The following is a 15,111-nucleotide window of genomic DNA, read 5'->3' on the forward strand; positions in this document are numbered from 1 at the left end:
GATAATCCTAATGGCCTGGCAGATTACCACAAAAATAGGGGATGGCATCTTTTTAATCTCGGCAAACCCAGCATTTGGTCACAATGCACTTGACTTGGACTTGTTCATTTCAAATTGCCATTTGCATTGCACTAATATGACATTTTCCAGAATTGAAGGCAGTAAATATTTCAGTGCTTGTTGATATTTTTTAGGAGCCCACGACTCTTAGGACCAGAACAGGTGGGCTGCTTATAACCCTCCAGGATTTAAAATGGTATTTGAGACTAGACCAGTATGCCAAACGCATCAAAGTTAGGTTTAGCACTAATGGCACAAACTTGCTGGAAATTGCCTGTAAGTGGTGAGAACATATGTGGCCCCACAACAGAGCAGCCTGATACTTCTGAGTGCTAGTAATTTTCCCAATTCACTGTTTTCGCCTCCAGTCTTTTAAGTTTTACTGTTTTCACACTGACATTTTTTCAGGCACCAAAAAAGCCTGCTAAGGGACCTTTTATAAACATCATGAATGCTTTTGCACCTACATTTATCTATTACTTACCTTTTCTGGAGGCCAATAATCAAAAATAATTTCATATAATCCACTCTTAGCCTAAAGAGATGTGGGTTTGTGACTCAAATAAATAAACACAAGGCAAGACGCTTAGTATTAATTTGGTTTGATCAGTTACAGCAATCTCATCATTTTCTTCATCAGTGGAATTAGGATGCCATAAAAAGTGTTCAGCTTATATAGACTGATACAAAATAGCAAAGAACATGGTATTGTAAAAGGGTATTATAATTGGTACATTTAAGGAGTTGAAATTAGAGCAGGATTGGAAAAAATGCAAATTGACTCAGGGATGTTTCAAATTATATGCACATTAAAATCGTGTCCATTCAATCAGGGGGTTTGTGTTGGTGCCTAAGGGAATCATGAATATTTTTACACTGTTGGAGGAAGTTGGAGTACCCAGAGAGAGGAAAACACGCAACACCCTGCAGAAATGCCCCGCTTTGGATTTGAGTTAAGAACCAACAACAGTGTGAACAACTGTGTTATCATGCAAACATTGCATTTGCTGCAGTTTTTAAATATTTAAATCAATGCTGTTGTTCTGGCCCGGATACAGGATATTTTATTACAACCCAACCACAGTAGGCAATTTATAGGCTAGTCATAAATGAAGATAATTCGGAAACTTTAGACTGACGCAAAATTTACACAGCTGATTTAAACGTCACACAAAGCAGAAGGCATTTTATTGATCTCATCCCCTCATAAAATTAGATCAAACTTGTTAACACCTGAACACCTCAAACACAAAGAGGGCCATATTACCTGATCCTAACATGCTGTTTGATATTGTTCAGTCAGCAATCAAAAGCAATCACGCTTTTGACAAGCAAGGCAGGAGCTGGTTGTAAATTGACTGTAGTTCAATTTATATTCAAGTTTTGGAAACAACATAAAATAATAAATGTGAAATCTCATATGGGATGAAGAATAATTTTGCGTGGCACGGAACAGCAACAAAGATCCACGATACACGACCAGCGGCTTCTGTTAACATGTTGGCGGGGGAAAAAAAATGAAAATGTCTTTCTTGGTGTTCCAATCTGTACAAAACGCATAAATATGTAAATGCACTGATGCACACAAATCAATCCCACAACCGTTCACAATCCAACTGCTGAAAGGAATGCTTCACTTCATTACAAACCCCTTTCTTCATCTCTACAGCAATCTGGTTACATCAAATTCAAGTCTCATTTGACTTTCAACCAGGCGTCCTTTACCTCCCACGCACACGCACGCACACACACACACACATACTCCACTGCTCTGCTAGACATCCATCCTATTATGTCTGAAGCCTTAGTCAGTCTCAGGGCTTCCTCTGAGATGTTCGGCGCACCGACACTTTAATTCAAGCGATCGCTCTGACTTCTCACCGAGTTTGTAGCTGCGGGATGAAAAGCTCGTCGCAGACTTTTAATGACGAAGAAAAATAAGTGAATAAGTTCAAACCCATGTGCGATCAAAGTGATCAATTTGCACATTCGGATCTGAACACGTCTAACACAGGCAGAGAGGAGAGCGACTCACCTTCACAGATCCTGTCCAGCCGCTGCCGTTTGACTTTGTGTTTGTCGACCAGCGCCATCCTGTCCAAGCAGTGAGTGCTCTCTCCTCTCTGGATTTCAGGTTTACAGCTTCAGTCCACAAGAAGTTATCTTGTTGGTGTTTTATATCTGAAATACAAGGAAGCAGGGAAACAAAAAATTTTAAATTGTTTGGATTTGTGATTTTTTTTTTTCTCATGAGGTAGCACATGTGCCGCAATACATTACAGGAACGGTATCATTTGATGTTTTGTAGTGCAGTTAATATAGAACTCATTTACATACGTTGCGCCCTTGGGATGGCACAATTAAAATAAACTGTGACTTAAAGCGACATATAACAGGGGGGAGAGCCATAATTCTGAATTATGCAAAGTAGAACATCACTTACATTATATGAAAAATGCATGATGCACAAATTAAAGATGTGGGAATGTGCTCGCAGTGCGAAAGCCAATTAAATCCACAGCAGAGTTAGCTAAATTGTTACACTAACTAAAAATGAGTCAAAGTGAGGAAGCCTTGAAAGTAACTGAAATCATTTAAGAGGTTCCTGAATTTCCTGAACTGTGCCACAAAGAAACTCACCACTAGAGGGAGTCTCATGTGTAGGAGGCCCATTTATTTAGATCCGATTAAGAAATTGCCAACAGAAAATAGCACAATCAGAAAAAAAAAAACAATCACATGAGAAATCTCATAAATCATCATGGAAAATGACACTCCATAAAACTACAACCTAAATGGTTCCTACTCAAGCCTGGGAGAAACTGAGGATTTTCTTCCCCCCCCCCCAGTTTTAGTGGGGAGAGATGAGGCAGACAAACACAGACAGAAGTTGGCACAAGAATGCACACACACGCACACACACACACGCACACACACACACACACGCACACACACACACACGCACACACACACACACACACACACAAACACGCACACAGAAAGACAAAAATTGGCAAGCAGAAATGTGGGCTGACACACACGCATACACAAGAAGGGCAACTAGTCACACAGAGGAATGTGGGTCAGTTAGTCAGCAGACAGGAGGAGGTTGTATCAGCAGAATAAAGACATAAAAGGGGGGCTGATGGGAGGGAGAGGAAAGTACTAGAAAAGCATCATCTAAGAGGACGAGTTCATTCTGACCTCCTCCTACATTACAACTGCGGCTCTGTCTGTGCTTTTTTAAATTTTTTTTGTAATTTTCTGACCTCCGTTTCATTCTATGTTTGTCCTAAATGCACTTCCACACATTGGAATATGGTTTTAACATGTATTGATATGTGCAATCTGAATGCATCCGATCACCGCTGATATGCTTCACTGGTATGGGTGGCAGGTCAAACGCTGAGAGTGATGAATTTATGGCTTATTTTTAATATTGACAGTACTGTTTTGTGCAAAGCAGCTAATGTATAGTTAAAAAAAGAAAAAGAAACAACCATAATCGTGAAGTTTGCTCATTTCTTTCTACTAACCAAGCACATTTTAGATTGAAGCCATGTCACAGATTTCCTCCTCCACAGAGTATGCTTTCTCCCAAAGAGCCAAAGACCCACATGTGGGAGTCAGAGGAGAAGTAATTGAGCAAAAGAAAAAGCAGGAAACAGTCACTCAGAGGCAGGGGAGTCTCTAGACCAAAGAGGACATGGTTTAGGGCCTCTAAGGTCCACGTGCAATATGAACGTCAACTTTGCAACTCAAATAAAGTCAGATCTCTATATTTACTTGAAAGTCTCTTGGAGAAAAAACAAAAGAACTTCAGTGATGAAAGCTGCCCCAATAATACACCAAAACAGCTTCCCAGAACATACAAACACACTGAGTGTACAACAGGTAGATAAAATACAACACTGTGTAATCCGTTCTTTAAAGGATCACTACTTTACCCTCCCTGCTTAACAACCCTTGAAGTTTTGCTCTTATTTAGTCCAGCAATGTGCTTAAATGTGCTTAAGTTAAAGGCTAAGTTTCCTTAAAATTTAAATGAGAGATTGTGCTACTGCATTAAATTATTAATTGAATTTAAGGCTTTTTTTTTTTTTTTTTACATATCTTTGCCAATGACAGCAAACGGCAGTGCAAGAGTTGATATAAAAATAAAAAAAACTTCAGTCCGCCTTTTGTTCCCTCAGTTAACTTGTTAGCATCATCAATGCTAATGTGCTACAGTGTTAAAATCACGTCTTTATAATTGGGGTCTGCCATAGCAATGCATAGGCAAGCACTGTCCTATACCTCAAAGTAACTGCCTCTTCCTAGTGCCGTTAATGTGGCTCGTACCACTGCGTGCCCCCTTCACAATAAAAACGTGCGGCTCGATCCCATGAGGGGAGCTATTGCTTTTGTTGGCATTTCGAGTAACTGTGGTGACATAATTAATACAAAACAAGCCAAATTCAACTCAAAACAAAAGTCTGACACAAAACAGTGCCACTCAAAATAGACGTAGACTTTTGTCTGCCCCTCAGAGCTGCTCTTTAGAACTACAGACATGGTGGAACACTCCGTTACTAGACCTTTTCCTTTTGTGTTTTATTTAGTGTTGTCATAGCAACTGAACCATTGGGCCCTGGGAGGAAAAAGAGCGACGGCGGTTCTAGTTAGCTAAGGTTAACTAGAACAGTTAACCGCTGTTCTAACGGTAACCGCTGTACAGCTTAGTAGTACAGGAGCTGAATTGTGATCTGTTTATATGTACAGATTGCTTAATACACCGTCGGTTATCAGCTTTGAAATAAAATGGTTCTGAAAGTTGTTGGAAAGTATTATTGACATGTTTAGATTGTTTTTTCTTTACATGAGTCGAATCTGTTTAGCTATATTGTGTCTTTCTGTGAAAATGTTGGTGTACAGAAACCCCCCCCCAAATATATTGTATATTTTTTATGCAGTAGCAGATGGGGGGATATTCTGAGACTTAAGTGTGTGACATAAGCTGTACCTTTGTATTAAAAGATCTAAAACTGTTTATTACAGGAATAAGTATATTGTCTAGAATGACAAAGAAAATAACATGGACATAATGATTATTTTGAAGAAAGATCAGATATGGTGCTGTTTGGAAATGTTAACTATTTAACGAGAACAGATTCCAGGAGGATTAGTGAAGCACAGATTTGTTTCTGCCTCATCACTCCTACCTGTTCTAGACTTTTTACAGGGAAATCAGCATCTGTTACAGCGACACCAGCCCTGATCAATCAATCAATCAATCAATCAATCAATCAAATTTTATTTGTATAGCACATTTCAGCAGCAAGGCATTTCAAAGTGCTTTACATAATTAAAATAAAAACAGAAATAATCAGTGAGAAAGAGAGATAAAAAAAAAATAAAAAAAAACATTACATCATTAAAACGTGGAAAAGAAAGAAGAAGAAATTAAAAACATTAAAGACATAAAAACATGGAAGACATCAAAACCCGCACTCTAACCCTAATTTAGCCATAAGCAACTCTAAACTGGTGAGTTTTAGGTTGAGATTTAAAAGCACCCAGTGTTTCAGCTGTTTTACAGTTTTCTGGAAGTTTGTTCCAAATCTGTGGTGCGTAGAAACTGAATGCTGCTTCTCCTCGTCTGGTTTTGGTTCTGGGGATGCAGAGCAGACCAGAACCAGAAGATCTGAGGGGTCTAGACAGTTGGTACAGTAATAACAGATCTTTAAGGTATTGTGGTGCTAAACCGTTCAGAGATTTATAAACTAACATCAGTATTTTAAAGTCTATTCTCTGAGCTACAGGAAGCCAGTGTAGGGACTTTAAAACTGGTGTTATGTGCTCTATCTTCCTGGTTTTAGTGAGAACCCAAGCAGCAGCATTCTGGATAGGCTGCAGCTGTTTGATTGATTTATTAGTCAGACCTGTGAAGACGCTGTTGAAATAATCAATGCGGCTAAAGATAAACGCATGGATGAATTTCTCTAGATCGCGCTGAGACATAAGTCCTCTAACCCTGGAGATGTTCTTCAGGTGATAGAAGGCCGACTTTGTGACTGTCTTAATGTGGCTCTGAAGGTTCAGGTCAGAGTCCATCACTACTCCCAAGTTTCGGGCCTGATCGCTGGTTTTTAGTTGTAATAACTGAAGCTGTGCATTGATTCTAGTTCGCTCATCTTTAGGTCCAAAGATAATAACTTCAGTTTTGTTTCTGTTTAGCTGGAGAACGTTTTGGCACATCCACATATTTATCTGTTCTAAGCATCTATTCAGTGATGTGTGTAAAACATGCTACAATCTTTAATATGTTTTCTGGAGATGTTGGCATCAGGGCCGCTGCTATAAACTCATTGCATCTCTGAATAGTGCTGTTTATGTTATACCATCTAGTGGTGGAAAAAGCAACAAAAACTATTATGCTATGTACTTAAGATGGAATGTATGCACATATATTCATGACATGCCTTGATTAAAGTAATTTATCCTCGGTGCAATTCCAGTACTGAAAAATTAACTTTACACCAGAGAATGTGAACCTACTAGGCTGATTCTGTACCTTCAAATAATTTTAATGCTCCTGTAGAAGATTCATAACTTAAAAGTTTCAGGAACCTACAAGTTAACTTATAAGGAACAGGTCTGAAAAAACAGTCTGTGTGCTACACTCAAGAGAGAGATTCCTTTGATGCATCAAAGAGTGATGTCATCACTGACATCACTCTTTGATGTCATCAAAGAGTGATGTCACTCTTGTCATCTTGATTATGATGTCACTCTTGATTATGACACTGACATAATCAGTGTCATCGCTGATTATGACAGTGATGACATCACAGACATAATGATGTCAGTGATGTTTAATGGTGCATGTTTAATGCACCATTAAACATTCTAATTGTGCATTCACACCAAACACGTTTTGAGCGTCAGGCGAGTTTGGTTTATATTCAAAGTCTATGTGAAGTATTTGATGCACTGGATGCGTCAAACGCTCCAAACTGTTCAAATGGTGCTGCGCTAGACGCTGGAAGAGCGCCACAACCGCCCTCGACGCGCCTCCACATAGAGTTTGAATGTAAACCAGATGCGCCTGACGGTCAAAATGTGTTTGGTATGAACGCACCATTATATGTCCAGTGTCATATTAGGTCCACCATATTAGGACCAAAAACTTGTCCTAATATGATGGATTCATTGCTTCTGTCAGGGGTAATATTTAGAGGTAAGATGTGAATTAAGGTTTAGTTAATGTTAAGAATACACTCGTATTGGTTTGGGTTAGGCAAAATCGCAGCTACTAAAATGAAGGGAAATCAATGCAAAGTTCTAATATGGGTCGAAATAGTTTTGACTAGCCTGTATAAAATTTTGTTTTCTAAATCATTCTATAAATAATGATGATATAATGTTAGGTTGTTTTTCTGCCAATTGCATAGCTGCAGTACACTAATAGTCTAATGTGTTGAATATGCTGAGACACATTCAACACATTAGAAACCAATCAGAACCAAAAGTTTGTCTTTTGGTTCTGATTGGTTGTTTCTGGACAGTAGCAGAGCCAAATGAATTTTCACAAATTCTCTGTTTCGTATTTTATTGTCAACTTTTTATTCATCCATCATAGGTATGTTAGATGATGGATGAATATTTGTTAAACAGTTTGAGGCTTTGCCAAATTTGTGCAAAGCCTCAAATTTTCATAATGCAAAGTGTTAGCAAAACCTGGGCTTGGATAGTGACCTAGGTTAATGCCACCTGGGTGTGGGTCGCTTTAAAGGCCGAGCTGGGCTTAGCTTCTTGGCCTTCCTGCCAACGCCAACATGAAGACCCTCCATGCAACCAGTGGAGGTTGATTGCATGGATGTCTGTCTTTCCTCGGACCTCCATGTTTGTGTGGAGGTTTGGCTTTCCGTGGACTCCTCCGTTTGCAACCTGAGTGTGGGTTGGGGCAAAGGCTGAGCCAGGCTATGCATGGAGACCCCTCGTTGATTCAAGGTCTGTCTTTCTTCGGACCTCCCTGGTTGATTGGAGGTCCATCTTTCTTCAGACCTCCCTGGTTGATTGGAGGTCTGTCTTTCCTCGGACCTCCCTGGTTGATTGGAGGTCCGTCCTATTTGATTGGAGGTCCATCTTTCTTCAGACCTCCCTGGTTGATTGGAGGTCTGTCTTTCCTCGGACCTCCCTGGTTGATTGGAGGTCTGTCTTTCTTCGGACCTCCCTATTTGATTGGAGGTCCGTCTTTCTTCGGACCTCCCTGGTTGATTGGAGGCCCATCTTTCCTCAGACTTCCCTGGTTGATTGGAGGTCCATCTTTCTTCAGATCTCCCTGGTTGATTGGAGGTCTGTCTATCATTGGTCTCCTCTGTTTGTGGGGAGCCTTCTCTTTGCAGGGGGACCTCTGGTCGGGTGGAGACTCTAGGATAGTTGTTTTCTAGAGCAAGTTTCAACTCCACCTTCAGGTCCGCAACCTGACCCTGCAGAGCTTTCACCATTTCCTCCTGAGACTTAAATTTGGAAGCTTGCTCAGAGTGACTTTTGAGCTGCTCCTCATATTTGAGTCTCACTTGGTATTCTTCCATCATTACTTCAATCAAACCTTTATTGTGGGAGGCGTATTTTACAGCCTCCCACTTGAAGTATTCCAGCTGCTTAAGAACGTTCTTGTCAGTTGTAACTTTGGTAGAGCAAGAATCTTGTTCACGTTTGACTTGCAGGTGACGTTCTTTTTCCAACATGTTTTGCAGTCTTTGAATCTCCTCCTGCTGGGATTTGACTTCAGCCTGACATGCAATCCTTCTGTCTCTTTCCTCGTGGAGTTCAGAATTCATTTTCTGCAGTTCTGTTTTAAGATCGTCTACCTGCGTTGTCAAATCTTTGACGTGTTGGCTAGTCTTTGCCACGTCTTCCACTGAGGGGGTGATCTTGAAGTCAGCAGAGGGTGTTATTTTCTGCTTGACTTCCAAAGATGTTGGACTTTCAAAGTTGCCGGAAGGACTTGATTCCCCCTGGATCTCTGATTCAACTTCCGGCTCAATGGGGCTGTCATCTTCAACAGGGAAAATGACAGCGTCGTAGTCGACTTGGATGTTACGGTCTACAATGTCGACCCATGAAAGCTTAGCTGGAAAAGCTTCATGCTCGCAAACAATCTGTTGTTGCTTCATATCTGTAACTTCTTGCTTCTCTGAACGTCGAACGTGCTCTGAAGGGTGATCTGTCGCGATAGAACTGTGGAGCGGATCAGAGAAAATCCTGTCTGCCAGCTACATTTAAGAGAGAGATTCCCTTGTGATATCATAGAGTGATGACATCACTGCTGATGTCATTGATACCATTGGAACTGAACATTCTATCCACCTTCATGAGAGGCTTACTGGGGAAACGATTATGGGTCTTACTTCTGGTGACTAGCGGAAGTAGCAGTATTTTATTGTAATTTATAGGGTTTTTGGCTAATCTATATTCATGATAGAAGTTGCATCTCTTGTCGGTTAATACACTGCACAAACATTAGCATTTCACTGCTCAACCATTAGCATTAGCCTTTTCCCTAAAAATAGCTTTTATCTATTTTTCATATTTATTAGTCACACTTAGTATACTGAATGGAGGAAGAAAATGTAAAACAACATGCTAGTGACAGCAATTAGGCTAATGTTAGCAATTTGGCTCATTTTAACTTGTACACTAATTTTAACATACAGAATGGAGTAAGTCCATGTTACTCAACATGTTTGTGACTCACCACATGCTATTGAGCACATTGCAGCTTACTTTAGCATTGATGCTAATTTGTAGCATCAGACAGCACACTTTGGCAGACCCCATTTAAATTTTTTCAGAAATGTTCTAGTTATAAATACTGTATACCACTCAAACAATGGCACAACAAGCTACACAAGCTCAACACTACACATTTATTAATTTCTATGAACCAATTCAAGAGTTTTGAACCATGCAAGGAAAGTCACTGCGTTTTTTCAAAAGTAGGAAAAAAAAAAGTTAACTTTACTAAGTGGGTTGAAAAGTCAACAGCAACTTAAAGCAGAGCTCTCAGCCAGAAGAGTGCCAGAGAGGAAGTACGGTTATCCTGCAGCCCTTAACGTTGCCGCTGCTCGACTGTTGGTTGACTAAGTGCTCTTATGTAACTTAACAATAAAGGGTTTGACCTGAGAGAAAATACATGCTTAGAGCTGGAGGAGAGGGAGAGGGGAAGAGAGGAGAAATGCACACAAAAATGACAATAAATACACGAGCTCCTGGGACTGCCGCCCGGCTCAGTATGCAGAGGTAGCGCTCACCGCCTAAACTCCATGTTAGCTGCGGTCGGGTAGACATGTTCTAAGGTTCTCCTAACCTAACAAGTCCACGAATGTTACCAGATTGTGACCAAAGCGCAGCTGACTGACGTGAGTGACGCAAAGCTCATGATATTCTTGGTAAATGGATTCATTCCACTCTCTGACAGGCAACATTTTCACTATGCGGGCTGACACATTCCCCATAACTTTGAGTGCTGCATTTTTGACAGCTGAAAGGAATGCTTATCCACAAATGTTATGTAAACCTTAAAATCTCCCCTTTCTTAGTAGCATTTAATCTACCCGCTGTACTCTGTACAACCTGCAGTAAACTGTAAGGTCTTAATAAGACCTCGTTTATCCTTTTTATATTGTAGAGGGTTATATAATGCGAGCATTCTAGATGCTCATCTGCTTGTTCTGTGGGAAACCTTCCTCTTCTTGCACTGCAGACTAAATCATTGCTCGAAGCACAAAGTGCAGCAGTATGCTAAGTTTGTAAAAGGTGAATTCTTGAAGCTTGTCATGCGTCTGAAGTAGGGGTGTAGTGATACAATAATTTCATGATACAATACGATATATGATCATTATGGTCACGATACGATATGTATCACGATATTTGTTGAGCGATATAATTTGATACGATTCAGTGCCTTTTTGCGATTTTCTGAAAGATTCTAGAAGGACAGAGTGATTTTAGTGACATTTTGTGTTCCATAGACTTGAATTTTGTTAACTGAAAACTGATTAAAAGCACCAACTACACAATACCTGACTCTGATTGGACAGTCTAACAGTCTGCAGCTGGACAAAATGAATCAAAGATGCAGTGAGAGAATTAGTTTCTGTCATTTAATTCATGTGGATTTGACATATTTAAACGGTAATCCAGGAGCAGAGTGGAGAGATTATCAGACTCTGTAGACTCTCAATATGCAAATGATTGCATTTATGTTTTTTCTTCTGGACACCGTGGCTGCATTTTGGAGTAAAAATGCAGCCACAAATGCAGTCTTTTGGACTATGGGGAAAAAGGCTTTTCTACCTTGGCTCCCGGAGTTAGCCGTGGCTGTAAGCTGCTTTCTTCTAACTGCTAAAGTTGTGGCTCCGCCTCACCCTGTAGTGATCGACTCCCTGCAGCTACGCAGCGCAGCTTTTCTCCTGCTTGGATCTCTGAGTAACTGCCTCTCAGACTGCCAGGATCTCATAGTTCTCTCAGCCTCTGATACTCTTTGTCTGTTGCTAATAAGAATGATCGATCAGCCATTGTTATCATGGAAATCCTCACGGAGCCGCGGTTTCCGGCTGGGGTTTTTTTCCTCTTCGTCTTCCTGCTCAAAACGCAGCGCCGCTGCGCGCCCGCTTCGGATGTTATCAACCCATGTTCATTCTTCAGGTAATCCTTTATATCCAGAACAAAAGCCGCTAAGCTAAAAACTAATTACGAAGTGAATGCTACCAGTTGAAATTTGCATTAATTTCGCGATCTCACTGCTTTTGCAGCTGCTCCGTTCGCGCCGCTACTCCTTTCCGCGTCTCGGTTCTGCTTTTCTTTCACGGTTACTTGCGCAACTTTACTTCGTTTCTCAGCAAGAAAATACAGCCCATCGTTATTTATTGAAGATTGAACATTTCCAAAAACACAGGAATCTAATGTTTCGTTTCGTTTTGTACGTTTGGAAGCTCATTCCCTCTCACATAATCGGAAAAACCGGGGAATGGCGGAGCTTTTGACATTTCTCTGACATTCAGAAAAATATGGTTTACTAATTTTAGCATAACTCCGGTTATACTTGGCCTATTAACACAATTTAAAAACTGGTGTGTAGTTTATAATGTGCACTTTAAGCTCAAGTTGAAAGTGAGACTGAGGGAGGCGGAGCCGTGCTGCTACGCCATAACAAACAAGACGTTAAAAAGAGCTATAAGGCTATATGGACACCTATGGTTTAACGGATCGATACTCGCGGATGAAAAATCGATACTTTTCGAGGGCGGAAAATATCGATATATATCGCCGAATCGATTTACTTATACAGCCCTAGTCTGAAGTGTAGTTCTTTAATTTAGAAACACTTAAAACTTAACCAGGTTGGATGGGGAATGTCAGAGTACAGTAAGTGCCTTACTAAGAGCTATGTTGCATTATTGCAGTTCATGGCGTTAAAAATCCGTGACATACTTCAACACATGACACCTGTACGTGAAGACATTTCAGAAGCAGAAAACCATTTTCTAACTTCAGAAACGAGTCACAGCCACAAAGGACAGTACAAAACGCAGCTCCAGAGATCTTGTTGTGGTTGGTAACAACGTTAAAATCACAGCGGGTGGGTAGAGAAGGTCAAATAGAGGTGTTTTTTTTTTCTAAATCAAGCCATCTATAATGGCAGCACTCTATCCAAGAAAAAGAAGAGTTTCTGTTGCAAGTTAAACACTGTTCATTCACAAATGTTGACCAGAGAATAAAATATAATTGCATTTTATAGCAGAAACCCTAAAAAACACATCGTGAACCAACCAGAAAATTGTGTCAAACATGTCCGTCTTGCCTTTTTTTTTTTTTGCATTTCTCTCTAGGCTCTAGACTAGAGGGACAAAAAAGCCTGTCAAATAACAGCTGTGTGGTTAAAACTGCAGTATGCAAATTTTATAAGCAATGCAATATAAACAAAGGAAGCAGGGAATCTATTTTTCATAGATTATACGTCTAACATTATGCAGAAATGACATGACGACAGTTTTAACAAATGCGTGAAAAATAACTTGTTTACAAAAGTTGCAAACTGCATTTTGTCATTCAAATCAAAGCAATTTTTAACCTGTCAAACTACACAAATCTAAAAAGATGTTGGATTTTATCAATACATTCTGGCTCAAAAGTTCTTGATCGTGATATGGCCCAAATTGAAAACAAGTTTGACATCCCTGCGTTAAAAGAAACAAAAACCCCACAGCTCAAGGGTGAGTTTACGCTACAGCTGTAAGAGGCAGTTTTATCAGAGTCAGCACCCAGACCCCTGATGCCTGAGCATAAAGTTTGTGAGCATAAAGTTACTGGGGTAAGAAAACTGGACTCGGCCTCCCCTCCGACCCTTTTGAATTTTACGTCCTTAAAATCATACATATAAAAGTTAATCACTTGTTTGACAAGACTTTTATAGGCTTGAAATGGAAAAAAAAACAACTAAAAAACTAGATATTAATTTACTGAAAATATATTATTTTATAACCTTATGTCTAAGATTAAATTACGACCTTGCATCAAACATGGCGTGGCTCACACCCTGTGGCACAGGCACATTTACAAGGCAGACAGTCTGCAACCCAGCAGAGTGGAGCCACCCAACTTTCTACATATTAACAAAGTTAAAGCCCAATTAAGCTTGCAATGAATGCTGAAGGTGACAGGCGGCTGCAGTTTAATATGTCCATTAATCTCTTGCAGACGATGAGTCACTCGTGTGTGATTTGGAGGAGCTTTAGCATATTTCTCCAGTTAGTTTTGCTTTCAATAAACACACAACTGTTAATGAACAGTACAAATATGGAAAATGTCTTGGGCTGTGTCATGGTTTGAAGTGTCACATATAGAAGATCAATATCAAAGCAGGACCCGACTCTGCGGATAGAAAACTAAGTCTCAAATTAACACAAACTGGAAATGTCTGGTGCATTTTTGATTAAAACATTTGTTTTTCATTCAGTGCAGAATCCAGAAACTTTACTCAAGTAAAAGTGACAATAAAAAGTATTATGCAGTAAAACTACTCCTAAAACACTTTAAAAAAATAAATGTTACTCAGGGTAATCACATCGCCATTAGATATCTTATTTCAGGACAAATATTTTTTCAAGCGTTGCCATCTTTGCGCCACAGTCAATGATTTATTTTCATGAAATTTCAGCCAACGACTCACTCATAAGACACAAGGACAGATTCTTTGTGCTGCACTTCGTTTTGTGCTAACAGCATGCTGTCAGGAATACTAATGCATTTAAACTTACTGTACCGTAGAAGAACCTGTAAGGTGGATTCCAATCCCTCACAAATACCTAATGAGGGTCTCAGTAGCAGAGCGGTACGTGTCTCTGCCTGGATTCTCACTCTTTGGATCGAAAGAGTTTTGTTTATGCTTGTAATTCCTGCCTGATCACACAAGCCATACGTTCTAACCACGACACTACTTTGACCTGCAAACCCGGCTTAACCTTTTACAAACCAGCTGATGTGGGCCTGTGACTTGGCGGGTCAGGACCATAGCAGATATGGTCTGACTTTGGTCCTTTTCCAAAACACATAGAGATGCCAAAAAGTTTCCCTGGTACTACGTTGAAGTATGTTATGAAAGAGCTATTGCCTTATTAACTCACATTCAGCCTTCTGTATTTCCTATCACTACTTTTGACTTTGCTTTGTGTTTTGAATTGATGCCCACGTTGGTTTTCTCACCTTAAAATTGTCAATTGTTTACAATTTTTCGACACTGTTGCAGAATGTCTCGTCTTCGCTTTAATCCCTTCATAACTTTTGGTCTATTTCTTGAACTGTAACATGAAAAGAAATATGACTATAATGAGCTACAAACCAAAACTCAACTGGGAATAAAAGTTGTAAAAGATACCCTTACTATAAAAAGGAGCTCCTCAAAAGAAAAAAAGGTTGTTGGCCCTTGCCCTTCAATAGTCTATGTGAACTTTAAAATACAGCACCTTTACACACACACACGAGAAAGATCTAGCAGCAAGTTTA

The 15,111-nt window shown here is 39.9% G+C and overlaps 1 protein-coding gene across 3 annotated transcripts in view; it reads right to left on the minus strand.

Moving 5' to 3' along the window:
- The window catches only part of ctbp2a (C-terminal binding protein 2a), a 74,846-nt gene that overhangs the window by 45,419 nt on the left and 14,316 nt on the right, over nt 1–15,111 (minus strand). For all 3 annotated transcript variants that reach the window (XM_008429308.3, XM_081616580.1, XM_081616581.1), the window contains exon 2: nt 2,096–2,241. In XM_008429308.3, the coding sequence (XP_008427530.2) occupies nt 2,096–2,153 (58 nt within the window). In that variant the 5' untranslated portion in view covers nt 2,154–2,241. The remainder of the gene's footprint in view (nt 1–2,095; nt 2,242–15,111) is intronic.

This window comes from Poecilia reticulata, chromosome 15 (assembly GCF_904066995.2).
Source record: "Poecilia reticulata chromosome 15, P_reticulata-male-v2, whole genome shotgun sequence".
Lineage (NCBI taxonomy): Eukaryota > Metazoa > Chordata > Actinopteri > Cyprinodontiformes > Poeciliidae > Poecilia > Poecilia reticulata.